The 14,111-nt window shown below is 38.2% G+C and overlaps 1 protein-coding gene and 1 pseudogene across 2 annotated transcripts in view; one reads left to right on the top strand and one right to left on the bottom strand.

Moving 5' to 3' along the window:
• Positions 1-1,894: 1,894 nt before the first annotated feature.
• Positions 1,895-3,260, bottom strand: LOC104591389 (T-complex protein 1 subunit beta pseudogene; annotated as a pseudogene).
• Positions 3,261-3,775: 515 nt separating this feature from the next.
• LOC104591273 (protein STICHEL-like 3) overlaps positions 3,776-14,111 on the top strand; it is a 39,867-nt gene continuing 29,531 nt past the window's right edge. For both annotated transcript variants that reach the window (XM_010250076.3, XM_010250077.3), the window contains exons 1-5: positions 3,776-3,990; positions 4,102-6,720; positions 7,990-8,209; positions 11,522-12,079; positions 13,351-14,020. In XM_010250076.3, coding sequence (XP_010248378.1) covers positions 4,651-6,720; positions 7,990-8,209; positions 11,522-12,079; positions 13,351-14,020 — 3,518 coding nt within the window. In that variant the 5' untranslated portion in view covers positions 3,776-3,990; positions 4,102-4,650. The remainder of the gene's footprint in view (positions 3,991-4,101; positions 6,721-7,989; positions 8,210-11,521; positions 12,080-13,350; positions 14,021-14,111) is intronic.

Genomic DNA, 14,111 nt, shown 5'->3' with positions numbered 1-14,111 from the left:
ATTTTGTCATTTATGGAGAAATATTCCCAATGGAGGGTTGAATGTATTGTGAGGTTGATATGAAGAACCCTTAGTGAGGAGTAATTTGGGAGAGGATATAATACTGGTTTGGGAGGGCTGAGCTGAAAATTCAACTAAATTGGTTCGACTGGTTTTGAAGTGTTTTGAATAAGTTATTCAATGAGATTAAAGCAGACAGTCCTTCAAATGATGGACTGACAGCTGATTTGGGCTCTCTAAATTTTTTCAACAATCATAGCTTCTAGGTTGTTTATGTAAGCCCACTTTAGAAGGCCAGAAGCTGATGATGCACTTCAGCACTCCCAAATGGGCACATAGAAATTGACCCTTTCCCATAGAAACCACATTTGTTACTAGCGTTGTGTTGAAACAACTAAATCAAAACCTTTGATGTATTGTTGTGGCTCCACCTTGAATTAGATTAAGTGACTTCTTGGTGGGGCCACTGCAATACATATAAGGCCATGATTTTCAGTTTTAGGTTTGCGCTATAACAGTGTTATAGCAAAAGGGAATTGTGTGAGAGTGCAAAAATGCTTAATGCAAATTTTAATTTACTTTGGTTTCCAATTTGACTTTGTCCTATTTGCTTGTGACAAGTAAAATGGTGTTATTCCCACTTTATATACAGAGAGTGGAGGTAAGGGGAGTATTATTTTCTTAGAGTGAGGTAAAAAGCAAAATGATGTGGTCACTACTTTATATAAGAGATAATTGAAATAAGAGGAAGGTGATGCAAACTTTTCATCAGTTTTTGGCATGAAAAATTTGCACTTCTAATGAATTTAAACGAGACACAAGTACAAATTTTATATCATGATAGGAGTTAAGTCATAGTTTCAGACAATCAGATGCAAAACTGAACCGGGTACAAAATTTGCATTGAGTTCAGATTTGCACTGCAAATAGACCAAGCCTAATGAGCTAATCGTTTTCCCTATAGAAAGATAATTACTAAAAAGAAGGGCAAAGCAAAAGAAGGTATAAAAGAATGTGAATCCAGATATACCCTTGAAAATAGCTCAGTCCAACCACCCACTCGAAAGTCGAAACTTGATGACTTGAGTGCAGTTGGAATCTTGCCCTTGTCCAGATTCAAAAAGGGCTACTAGTCTACATGGACCTCCTCACTAGGTTCCCATTCAAACCAAGCAATTGAACCTAGGCCCACCACCACGCGGGCCCACTCCGGCCCACACTCACGGCTAGGATGGGATCGTAATCGTTATCCTGATTTTTCATTCAAAATCGCGGTGAAAACACATCCCAAACATCAGCTCAGAAAGTTAATCTATCATCAGACATAATTCGTGGGCTGAAAGCGCACGTGAGTGTGACATTTATTGGGCCTTCTTTATGTTGTAAGCGGAGTAGGAGACAGTAGAGTAGACACCCATTTCTTAATTCAGCGCCCAACAATTATTACGCACTCTCTCGCGCCCTCACCGTCCACATTTCCTTCAATTATGTGGACCCGATTGAGCCCCCATGGGCCGGGCCCACATCCACACCTAAACTAAACTCCCCCCTGAGAACACAACCAACGGAACGGACGACCGACGACTCATTTCAATTTGGGTAAATTATAAAGACCCCCACTGTACTATGGTTTGTGACAAAGACCTCTTGTATTTTGTTTTGCAACAAATACCCCCTTTTACTTTGATGGTGAGATAAAGACTCCATTTGACCGTTAAGTCAGATAACGGAATGCACTAAATTACCAAAATACTTCACTAAACTTTTTCTATTTTCTTTTTTTTGCTCCTTTTCTTTTAAAACCTATTTAACCTATTGTTTTCCCTTTCTTTTCTTCTTTCCCCCTCTCTCACCATCCTCTCTCATTCTTTCTCTATCCCAATTCTCCAAAATTCTATTCTCTTTTCTGTGGGGCACAAGTGGTGATTTCATAACTCTGAGTATCATCTCTGCAACTTCAGTTGTAGAAAGTAGCACAGCCTGTTTGACTTTGAATAACTCTGAGATTCCAAGTTTCTCCATGTCTCCTACTGCCCCTGAGAGGATGTCGATTCCAATAGTACACCCCTCCTTGTGATGCTCTACACGAAGCAAAGAAATCAATTCCACACTGTCCAAACCTGCATTATTTGCAATAGTTGTAGGGATGGTCTGTTAAGGCCCGTGAGAATGCCTCAATTGCATGAGACTTCTTTCCTAGAGTCTTGCGAGCCAATTCATCAACTTCCTTTGCCATCACCATCTCAGGTGCCACACTCCTCCAAGTAAAACTCTGCTGTCGACAACAATTTAGAGTACACACATGGCATCATGTAGACCTTTCAGCCTCATCAAGCACATGAAAACTAGCACCTCTTAATACTATGGCACAAGCTTGACCCATTTCAACCCCAAAGAAGTGAATTAATTTGTCTTCACCAATCTCACCACCGGTTACTAGAGCAAGACGCTCAATTCCATCAAAATCAGCATGCTCAATCGCCAAAATTCCCACATCTGCAAATAGTTCCTCAGGAAAATTGTAAATCAACCGTCTATTCACAAATCAATTGATCCCATGCGCTATAATATTTTGCACCTTCTCTTTCATATTCTCTTTTTCTGCCCCTTCAATTTGTGCAACCCGTGACATAGAATCAACACGAACACATGCCCCATAGATCTTTACTTTGTTAGTATCCATTGCAATGTTTGCTACCAAAATCTTAGCAATTTCTATGCACTTTCGATTGAAGGCATTATTTATGACTACAATTTTAACAGGTTAGAAATGGAAAGTTATTGGGCAGCTCCAATTTATGGTGAGAAGGGAGAGTGTATGGGTTGAATGGGGTTGGGGGTAAATAGGGGTCAGGGGGAGGGCCAAAAGATTGATTAATTCATTCCAAGTGGTGAGGAAGGGACCCCAGAGGCCCTAAAATGTGCCGCATGCGACTGTCATAGGAACTTCCACCGGAAAGAGACGAAGGGGGAGCCCCAATCGGGGGCGAATTGTTATTACTACCATAACAAGAACCACGACGGTGGTAGAAGTAGAATCTCACCTCCCCAACCCCAACTACCTCCTCCATCTCTTCAACAACACCAAAAATTCCAACTGGGGTTACCTATTAGTTCGTCACCAGGATCAATTCCTACCACGATGATGGCCTTAGGAGGTGATGGTGGAATTGGTGGCAGAGCAACTGAGTAGTCAAGCGAGGGCCTCAATGCATACCAGTCCAATGCACCTGGGGGAGCAACACAGCTTCCACAACCATTGTCTCTATTAACGAAGAAAGATAGGGTGTTGGAGAGGAACGAAAAATAGTTACTCTCTCTCTCTCCATCTGCAAGGAACAGAAGACAGAAAAATCGGGAAGAAGAAAGGAGATGAGAGAAAGGGGAAGGGGAAGAAGAGAGACCGAGAGAGAGAGAAAGAGGACTTCGGAAGTCCGTCGCCGCTACAATAAGCTACTGTTTGTATGTCTTGAGGTCGGAGAAGATAAATAGTGTTTTTCTTTGAATAGGCATTACAAGAGTAGTATGAGGATTAAAAAATATTATAACGGTGGATTTTAATGGAAGTCTAACGGAAGGAGGTCTTTGTCTCACGATCAAAGTACAAGGGGGTATTTGTCGAAAAACAAAGTACAGGGGTCTTTGTCACAGACCCCATAATACAGGGGGGTCTTTGTAATTTACCCTTTCAATTTTTTTTCCCTCTTCTCGTGAAACGAAAAACATTTTCCTTTTCGGACATGGAAAATATTTAAAGCAGGGCCTCATTTTTCGATTCCTTCGAGCTGAAACCGCTAAGCTGTGTCTGTCAGACTCAGGTCAGGTCCAGACCAGAGCGCTCGCTAGCTCGCTCGCTCTCTCTCTCTCTCTCTCTATTCAGGTCTCTATCATTTGCTTGGAAGAAATCGTCGTGAACTGCATGTGAGCTTGCAGAAAGATCTGGCCAAAAAAGCATGAAGAATCGAAATGGATTCAATGCTTTCGCTTCGGGTAAGTTTCAGTGTCTTTTCGGCTTCTTTTTCTGTATTTACGTTGATTACGATGTTTTTCGGTTTGGTTGAATTCCAACCTCTGCGTTTCCTCTTCTCTTCCAATCTGCAGAGTTGGTGAAGTTTTGGTGAGAATGGAAAACGAGAGTTGATGACTGAGTGAGACAGAGCGAGAGGTTCGGGTTGTTGCAGAGATCTGAAAAGCCAGTTCTTTGTACTTGTTTTGCTCTTCAGTCCGTTTCCTGAACGAGGTGGCTGTGAGGATCTTTGTTTTTTTAGTCGAGTTTGGGGTGATGACTCTCATTGGAGGGTTAATGCTCGGCTAGTGTTTCATATCCTTGGTTTCAGTTGTCTGACATTCAGTATGAGTTAATTCAGAACCTTCAAGCTTAAACTTATGGTTACTGTTAAGTTCGGTTGTGAGTTTGTCTGGCAGGAACTCCAATTGATCGAATGTATGTTTGGAGTTGGAACTCAGAGTAGTATTGGTGAAAATATCACAAGTGGGATGGGGTGAACATCGCCAGATATGTTCGTAGTATTAGGATTTAAAAAAGATTACAATTACAGTTCTTTCGAAACCAAACATGCTTGGTTTTTCTTTTCTTTATTCTGTTGATTCACCTCATTCTCTTCTGTGGAATCAGTTTGCGTTCTGATCATGACCAGGGCAGTTCGTAGTAGATTTCTCAAAGATGAGAATGGTGCTATTAGTGATCACCTTCGCAATCACATCCATTTGACAAATTGCATCCATCTGAAGAACCATATGCACAGGCAGAGCCCCATACTGGCCGAAAGGTCACTTATGAGGGATCTTATTGTTCTTCAGAGGTCGAGGTCCCTCAGGGATCCTTCCACTAGTCCTCCCTCATGGCATTCTCCTTCCATAATTGATTCGTTATCTAAGAAACTTGAAAAGGATGCTGGTTTGCGTGAAGGAAGGAGGTCTGTAGGTATTGAGCGCCAGAGGGAAGGTAGTAGGTTGTCAGGAAGTTCACCACATAATGCAAGCGTAGCAACATCAAAAGTTGCTGCTGCTGAATTAGCCAGGGGAGATGATGAGGAAGAAGCTGCTAGTGATCGCAGTAGTATGCCTAGAGCCAGAGATCCCAGAAGGATTAAGGGAGAGCAATCTAGTCGGAGAAATTGGAGAAGTGACATTTCAGTTGGCACTGAGGAGCCTCTACAAGATGGTCACAATCTGGTTGATGACTTTGTTTCAGGGAAGGCAGAAATGAAAAATAGAAAGAGTTCACTGAAGGTAAAACGTAGTCAAGATGGTCTCCTTAAGACTCTATCAGAACAGCTGAATGAACTTCCTCTCAATAGTAACAATGTAGAATTGTCTCACATCCATCATTGTGGAAAACATACAAATTGGGAAAAATTCAGTGAGGAGCCAGAAGCAGGCACTTACAGCTACTGTAACGGATTGAACAGAGTTAAAAAGCGCAAGTTTCATGGTGCAAGAAGAACCCGAGCTACTATTCTCTCTAGAGAGATTGGAGCACAAAATGAATTATCCGTGGCTTCTAATTCATTAGCCCAAGGTTCAAGACAACCCAAGTTTCATGCAGAGGAAGTAGAGGAACAGGATGCCCAGCTAGAAGTTACACAGGCTCCAAGAAATGGGTGTGGGATTCCTTGGAATTGGTCAAGAATTCACCACAGAGGTAAAACATTCTTGGACATGGCTGGAAGAAGTTTATCTTGTGGGCTCTCTGACTCAATGTTAAGGAAAGGTGGCCCTGTTCCCCAAGGAAGAAATACTCCAGATATGCCTGTGGGATATGATCACTCAAGTTCATCTGCTAAATCTGATGCCGAGGCACTACCTCTACTAGTTGATCATTCAGGATCTCAAGAAAGTACTGAAAATGCAGCTTGGGTGCGTGATTATTCAGGAGAGCTAGGTATTTTTGCTGGCCATGGTTTGAGGCATGATGTAGACTCTGACCTCGCTTCTGAAGCTAGATCTGGTAGTCGGCACAAGTCTAAAGGACACCAGCATGCTAGACATCAAAGTCTGACACAGAAATACATGCCAAGAACCTTCAAAGATCTGGTGGGACAGAACTTGGTAACTCAGGCTCTTTCAAATGCTGTCATAAAGAGAAAAGTTGGCTTGCTTTATGTGTTCTACGGTCCTCATGGTACTGGAAAATCTTCATGTGCTCGCATTTTTGCCAGAGCTTTAAATTGCCAATCTCCACAACATCCCAAGCCTTGTGGTGTTTGCAGTTCATGCATTGCACATGATATGGGTAAAAATCGGAATGTCAGGGAAGTTGGTCCAGTCAGTAACTTTGACTTTGAGAGTATTGTGGATCTGCTTGAAAGTATGATGATATCCCAGCTACCCTCTCAGTATAGAGTGTTCATTTTTGATGATTGCGATAATTTGCCTCCTGATTCCTGGAGTGCTATTTCCAAGATCATTGATCGAGCACCCAGACGTGTGGTTTTTGCACTTGTTTGTACAAGTCTTGATCATTTGCCTCACATAATCATGTCCAGGTGCCAGAAATTCTTTTTCCCAAAGTTGAAGGATGCAGATATTATCTATACTTTGCAGTGGATCGCCACAAAAGAAGATCTAGAAATTGATAAGGATGCACTAAAACTAATTGCGTCGCGATCAGATGGATCTCTGAGGGATGCTGAGATGACTCTTGAGCAGTTGAGCTTGCTTGGGCAGAGAATCTCTGTTCCTTTGGTTCAGGAGCTTGTAAGTTTTCCTGATCTTTTAACCCACCTAAACCTTTTCTAGTATCATCTTTGGACTTTGTCTCAGATACAAACTACTACCTGCTTGTTATCTTTCTGGTTGTCTTTTACATTCATCATATTTATGTCATACCAAATAATTCCATTAGAATGTTTTATGTAGGTAAACTAATTTAATTCTTAGCCATCTGCAGTTTGCTGCATACTCTACATATATTTGGGCTTAGGATTATGATTTCTAAGGTTTGTGTTTATGCATCATTTTCATGTGATATCCTCCTTTCTTTATGATTCCTTTATTTAGATATTCTGTTTCAGTAGAGTCCTCCAACTTTACATGAGCATGTAAGACACCGCACAAAAAATAAAATAACAGAGGAAAACAAAAAAAAGTTCAAGAGATAAAGTTATTTAGTTGTTGGAATCTTTGGTATAGAAACCTAGATTTAATAGGAATGCATTGAAAAGAAAGGAAGCAAATGGAGAAAATATTTGATAAATAATGCAATTTAGTTGGGATTTTCTATTCAATGGAACAGAGGAAGAATAAAAAAAAAGGAGGAAAAAATTTTTTATACATGGGAAGTGAAGGATGAAATGAAAAACTTCCAAACCAACTCACACACAACTCTCTTTTTGTTTTTATTGAATTTATTTTTATTCTTAAAAAAAAAAACTTCCAAACTTCTATATGGTAGAAAATTTGACTGATGAAAAAGGATACCTACATTAAGCCTTTGAATTTCTTAAGGAATAATCTAATAATAAAGTGAACCTTTGATTTCTTCATCACCTTTCCATGGAGATAAATTATGGCCAAAACATGTAGAAGAATCACTTTAACATCATTCTAATATCTATCTCCACTTTTTTGCACTTTAATCTCTTTCTCTCTCTCTCTCTCTCACACACACACACACACACACTGTAAATTACGGAATTGCCATTACCATAAGAAAACTCATTACTCCTAAATGACTATGAAATTTTAAAAACAAAATAACTATGACCAGAAAAAATAAACTACTAGACCAGATACCTCTGGTGTCCCAAAGTGCAAAAAATGCATAAAAATCAGAAATTTTCAATTTTGACTCTTTGGCTCCTGCACCAAGTAGATTTTTACTAGCTAAACTATATAAAAGGAAAAGGATAACTACATAATGCAGTTCTTTGCATTGAGTGGGTGGTAATTGCCAGTTATGCTATGAATGATGAAGACAATGGAAATACTTACATACTGACATAAAATCTCAATGCACCTTCCCAGGTTGGGTTGATCTCTGATGAGAAATTGGTAGACCTACTTGATTTGGCATTATCTGCAGACACTGTGAATACTGTGAAGAATTTAAGAGAGATCATGGAATCTGGTGTGGATCCATTAGCATTGATGTCACAACTTGCTACAATAATAACTGACATTCTTGCAGGAAGCTATCTTTTCACCAAGGAAAGGTTAAGGAGAAAATTCTTCCGGCGGCAAACATGTGAGTCCAAGAAGTATTTTCTCTACTCTGTCTTTATTTGACCAGTGATAAACTTAATTAATTTATCCAAAGAATTATAGCCCAGAAACAGCATCAAGTTGATCTAAGTCTAACATCTCTTTTAAAACTACCTAGTTTCTTTTTACACGTATTTATGTTATTGATTATATAAAGCATTGTTTTTATGGAAAAAAATAGAAATGATAATTAAATCTAATACCTTTCAAGGATGCATTCTTGTTTTCATTTTTTTTCTTCTGTTGATGATAAGATGCTTTATTGTATAGTCCAGAATACTCAAGTCAAGCCAGCCTGATCCCAACTATTTGCATGAATCCTTTCCTGCCATTGTGCTTTGTCAAGAACCACCTTTTCTATTAAATTATAAGTTTTCAAATCACATTTTACCAAATTACAACTATTTAGGGTCATCTACACCAACTCTCTACCCATTGGTGCAGTTGTTGGTCATCTTTTCACATGACTAAAATATCTTAGTCAACTCTCTCTCATCTTTCACTAATTGGAGCTACTTGTATGTTCTCTCCTTGGTTCACAATTTCAATGTCGATGGATGTTTCCCTATGCTTAATGGGGGAAATTTCATAAATTTCACTAAACTATTTGGAAAATCTAATGAAGTCATGTAATTACTAAAATATAAAAGTTTTTAATAAAACCTCATAGATTGTTAGAGGAAGGATAATTGCTATTTTATTTTATTTATTATTATTTTTCATCAGCAATACAGAAATGATTTCATTAATAAGAAGAAAGCATGGTTACAACAAGAGATGGTGAAAAAAAGAAAGAACACAACTTTAGAAAATTTGACCCAACCCAAGAATTACAATTGAGCCCAATACAGGTGAGTTCTTTGTACCCCTTGCTTAGCTAGACCATCTGCCAAGCTGTTGGCAGTTCTTCTCACCCATTTAACTCAGATTGTCATATCCTTTGACAGCCATTTAAATCGCCTGAATTCATTCCTCAAATGCCATGCCACTCCCTCCCCCCTTTTCAGCCATTTCACAACAGTTTTTGAGTCACCCTCAATGATCAGTCTATCAATACGCAACTCTTTTGCCTTCTCAACCCCATTTACTGCAGGCAATAGTTCTGATCTTGCCACATCACCTTGTTCATCAGGTCCCGAGTATAAGGCTATGATATTTCCTTCTTCATCCCTAATGAACCCCCCTATGCCTGAGGGCCCTGGATTACCTGAACAACTCCCATCAAAATTCAGTTTCTTCTAGCCACCTATAGGGGGTGACCACTTCTTAGCAGGATTATGTTTTCTAGATGATGAGGCAGCAATAACACCTCAGGCCCTAAAAATGTCTTCAACCTTAAAATCTGAAAACAGTTTCAGACTTTTTGCTCAGTGTGCCACTCTTAGAGTTATGATTTCTACCAAGGCTTCCTTGCTTCTTTCTTTTTCTTCAAATATTCTTGATTTTCTTTCCTCTCAAACTGTCCAGAGTATCACTGCTCTAGTACACCTCCTCAAGATCCTACCCCTCCTTTAAGTGCAGCTAAAGCCAGTAGAGCTAAACAATCCTTCCAACCAATTAACTTACACAGGATGCACCAGCTGGGGGACAAACACCAAGTCCCTTTGGTCTTTTAGTCCTGTTGTTATGCCATTTTGACTTTGTGTCTTTTGGTAGTCAATCATCCAATCATAAAATTCCCATTTTCTCTTATTTTGGAAAAAAAATTAATGATTTTAAACAAATATCAGAAAGTTTCAATGATATTCTAAATTTTTTAAATCTTAGATATATGGTTTATCTATGGAATTCGAAATGTTGCCAATATATCTGCACGGTATTGGAGATATGGGGGAAAAAAGATTCTTGGAATATTTCATTTAACCCCTACTGAAATGTGGAGATATATGGGAGATCTTGCCAAATCTTGCCAATATTGTGAACCATGGTTCTCTCTAATGCCCTAATTTCTGAGTCTGTCCTTTATAATCTTGTCATTAATCCATCTTGACATGCTCATTCAGCTACACTTATTGTAGAAGAACAAAATGAGAAAAAAGGGAAAAAAAAGTGTAAACCCTAATACACTACTAAAAGCAGAGTACACCCTCCCCTCATACTCATAGGACCAAGCATGTCAAAAGGCCTGGAGCCAGCCCACATGTCCCACTGAAGTAGCAGCAAATTGTATGGGTGTTTGATTAAATTTTGGCTAAGGTAGTCTTGACAAGATTAAATTTTTTAGGGACCATTCTTCCAGACTTATTGTATGGGTGTTTTCCTCTGATAGAAAGGTTTTCCTCTTTTGGAGTTTGGTTCCCTAATTCTAACCTTCTTTTCCTATTTTAATTAATGAAGTTAATATTTCCAATAAAAATGCAGAACTGAACTTAGTACTTCCTGGTTCTTACATGTCAAACTTAGAATGGTATCAACCATCTGATGTCCGAAATGGAGTTTGGTCCTGTTGCATCTATCTCAGATTAGCAGTGTTGTTGCTTTGCATGACAGATCTTAGGATGAAATCTCATTGTCCCTCCACTTAACTAATAACTACTGTTGCAATTAAAACACACTTTGTACTTTAGTTCATTCCTTTTCATATACCAATAAAATTTAGCACAATGGTGCTGTTAATTGCGTTTATCATACCTCTTCTGTTAGACAAGGGGTGATAGGAGGTTTAGAGGGTCTTCTATTATGTTATTCATGAGAGATTTTCTCTTGGCTCTTAAGAGGCAGCAGATTTTCTTTTGGTAGCTACCATCAGGAAAAGAAGAGGAATATCATAGACCATTTGTGCTGGATAAATGGATTATATCTGAATTTTGTTGGTACTGTTGTAGTGATTGCCATGGATGTTTGGATTAACAATTCTCTGGTTGGTTTTCTATTTGGTTGTATATCCTTCTGGAGAAAAGGGTTATAATTTTGGCTATGAGGTATTTGGGGTTTTCATCTCATGGATGTCCTTGTTTAGTTGCTGCTTCCATTCCCTTAATAAATTTTATTAATTATAAAATCAAAACTGCTTAGTACTCTGGTGATCTATTATTTTTTCTTTTCGATTTTGATACTGTTAATATCTTTCTAGGTAATGCTCATATGCTCATATGTGTAGATGTGCAAAATTTTCAATATCTAAGTGACAAAGATGTTCTTGTTCCTTATCTACATGATTTTCCTTTTCTTTGCTATGTAACAACTATAACTTTATTGGTGCTCTTGAGTCCTGAATTTGTGAGGTCTCAGTATCATATCTATTTTTTCTGTTGTTTCCCTTTGTCTTGCTGACAGATAAAGGTGTTTATTTCAGTATCTAAAGAAGATATGGAGAAACTACGTCAAGCTCTAAAAACATTGTCCGAGGCTGAAAAACAACTCAGAATGTCCAATGACAAATTAACATGGCTAACAGCTGCATTGCTTCAACTTGCTCCCGATCAGCAGTATATGTTGCCTAGTTCTGCAGAAACTAGTTTTAACCATAGTCCATTGGCCCTCCATAATAATGCTGGGAGAGATACAGCCAGGAATGGTAATATTGAAAATGCTGAGGTTCCTAACAGTGGGAGAGGCTTGTCTACAAATGTTAGGTTGGACAACCATGCTGGGAGCATTAATGATGTTATTTGCAACAATGGAAAGATTAATGGTTATAGTTCAGGTGGAAAGAAGTATATTGGCGGGACTTCTCAACGCACACCTGCATTGTCTACAGATCTAACTAGGGCAACTGATGAGCACACTTCAGGGAAATGTCATGGTCAAATTGAAGAAATATGGTTGGCAGTGCTTGAAAAAATTCAAAATAATGCTCTAAAACAATTTATGTACCAAGAATCTAAACTAGTTTCAGTTAGTTTTGGTGCAGGTAATCTATTATTTGCCTGCCCATGTATATGGATTATTATCATTGATTCCAGTTCAATTTCATATGATGATATATAACATTTAGAAGTACCTGATTTTAAACTACCTTTTTGTTTCAATTGTTATGATCATCTTCAAGCATGTGAAAGGCTCAAAAAATTTAAAATTGATTCTATGAGATGCTCATTACAAACTGCAAACAAGAAGATAGTAACTTTTCTGTTTTCAGAAAATTTACGTCACAGAAAACTATTTATGAAATTTCAGTGCTTTAACATCACTTGATGAAGTTCATAAAAGAATCATTTGATGAAGACTTGTTAAATTATGGACTTGGGAAGCACACTTTCTATAGGTGAATCTTCCTACAGTAGAGTCTCTTAAGGATCATATTTGGCCATATAGGCATACATACTACTAAACCACTTCAACTCTTCTGCTGTCATGTGCTTCTTAGATATTATTGTTTTGATTCTCTCTTTTGCTTGACATAATTATCAAACCTAGAATTGTGTTTGTTATGAACTTATGACAGTATATATTATCCAAAACTAATAGTTATAATGTTTGTCACCCGAATATGTACATTTATATTACGTACATTACTTGTGTTACTTTTTTGGGTTAATCCTGATGTAGTGTTGGTTGACCAATCCACCTTGCCAGTGTATTATGTTGTTTTACTCCACAACTTAACTGATTCCTTCTGACATTATGGGCAACTTTTGAAAAGTTTTCAGTGTTTCTCACCATTATGTTGTTTAATTCAGCTAAGCTTTGGCCTTTGGAGTTTATTTCAGTTGATGTTGTTTTGATTTGCTCCTTTTTTTGACCATTAACTAACATGCATCCTTGCTTCACTTTCTTTGGTTCTTTTATTGTTTAATTAATGAATAAAACTGTTTTATGTACTTTGCATGATATCACAACTGAATGGAAAAATCACATATCACAACTGAGTTGCTTAACTTGCTCGTCAGGTTTGGTGGTTTGTGGCTGCAAACATTTTGATTTTATGATCATTCCGGTATGATATACTAAATTTGGGAAAATTTTCACATGAGACATTTGATTGCTCTAATATTTCCTACCATCCCATGAATCTGATCCATTCTTTTACTGATCAGTTAATGCCTATTGTAACTGATTGAAAACATGGTATTTCTTGCTTCTTTGCCTGATTAAACCATGGATGTTTGCCTGTTCATATACATTTTACAAATACAAGATAGGGTTTCTGATTGACTCACTGATTACTTTTATTTCTTACAGCTCCAACCGTGCAGCTGATATTCACTACACCTCTGACTAAATCAAAGGCAGAAAAGTTCAGGGGTTATATCTTACAAGCATTTGAAGCTGTTCTGGGATCCCCAATGACACTTGAAATCAGATGTGAAACAAAGATGGATTCAAGATCAGGGATTCAAGTTCCTCTGATTTTACCAGTTTTTGAGGATGGTTCCTCTGAGGTGATGGCAAACCCAGATTCAGCTACCAGCAACAAAATGTCAAAAACAGGAAATGATAATAATAATGGTAATATTATAAAGGTTTCAAAGGACAGAGTTGTTAAAGGAGTTGGTTATAGTCAAAACAGTCTCCTGTACCCTGATTCCCTTGATAGGGCAAGGAGTGAAATTGTTGAACTAGTTGCTTCTCCTAGGGAAACCAAGAGCATTGAGCATGCAGATAATAATGGACAGTTTGGTGAAAGAGATGTGGGAAGTGTTTGGATAGGAGAGGCACAATATGCACAACAGAAATCTAAATTGGGCTTGGAAAGAAAGAAAATCGGAGAACAATCTCAGAGTCAGAGCTTAGTTAGAAGCAAGGTGTCCCTCGCTCATGTTATTCAACAAGCAGAAGGATGCGGCCAACGAAGTGGATGGTCTAGAGGCAAGGCAATGTCTATTGCTGAAAAGCTTGAGCAAGAGAATTTGTACGTAATGCTATACAGTTTTTATTTACTGATTACTTTATTATCTACATTTTATTGTTTTTTGTCAGAGTTAAATAGAACAATAATGTTT

Source organism: Nelumbo nucifera, chromosome 6, assembly GCF_055504915.1.
Source record: "Nelumbo nucifera cultivar China Antique chromosome 6, China Antique-T2T, whole genome shotgun sequence".
Taxonomy (NCBI): Eukaryota; Viridiplantae; Streptophyta; class Magnoliopsida; order Proteales; family Nelumbonaceae; genus Nelumbo; species Nelumbo nucifera.
This window is presented reverse-complemented; position numbering and strand designations above follow the sequence as displayed.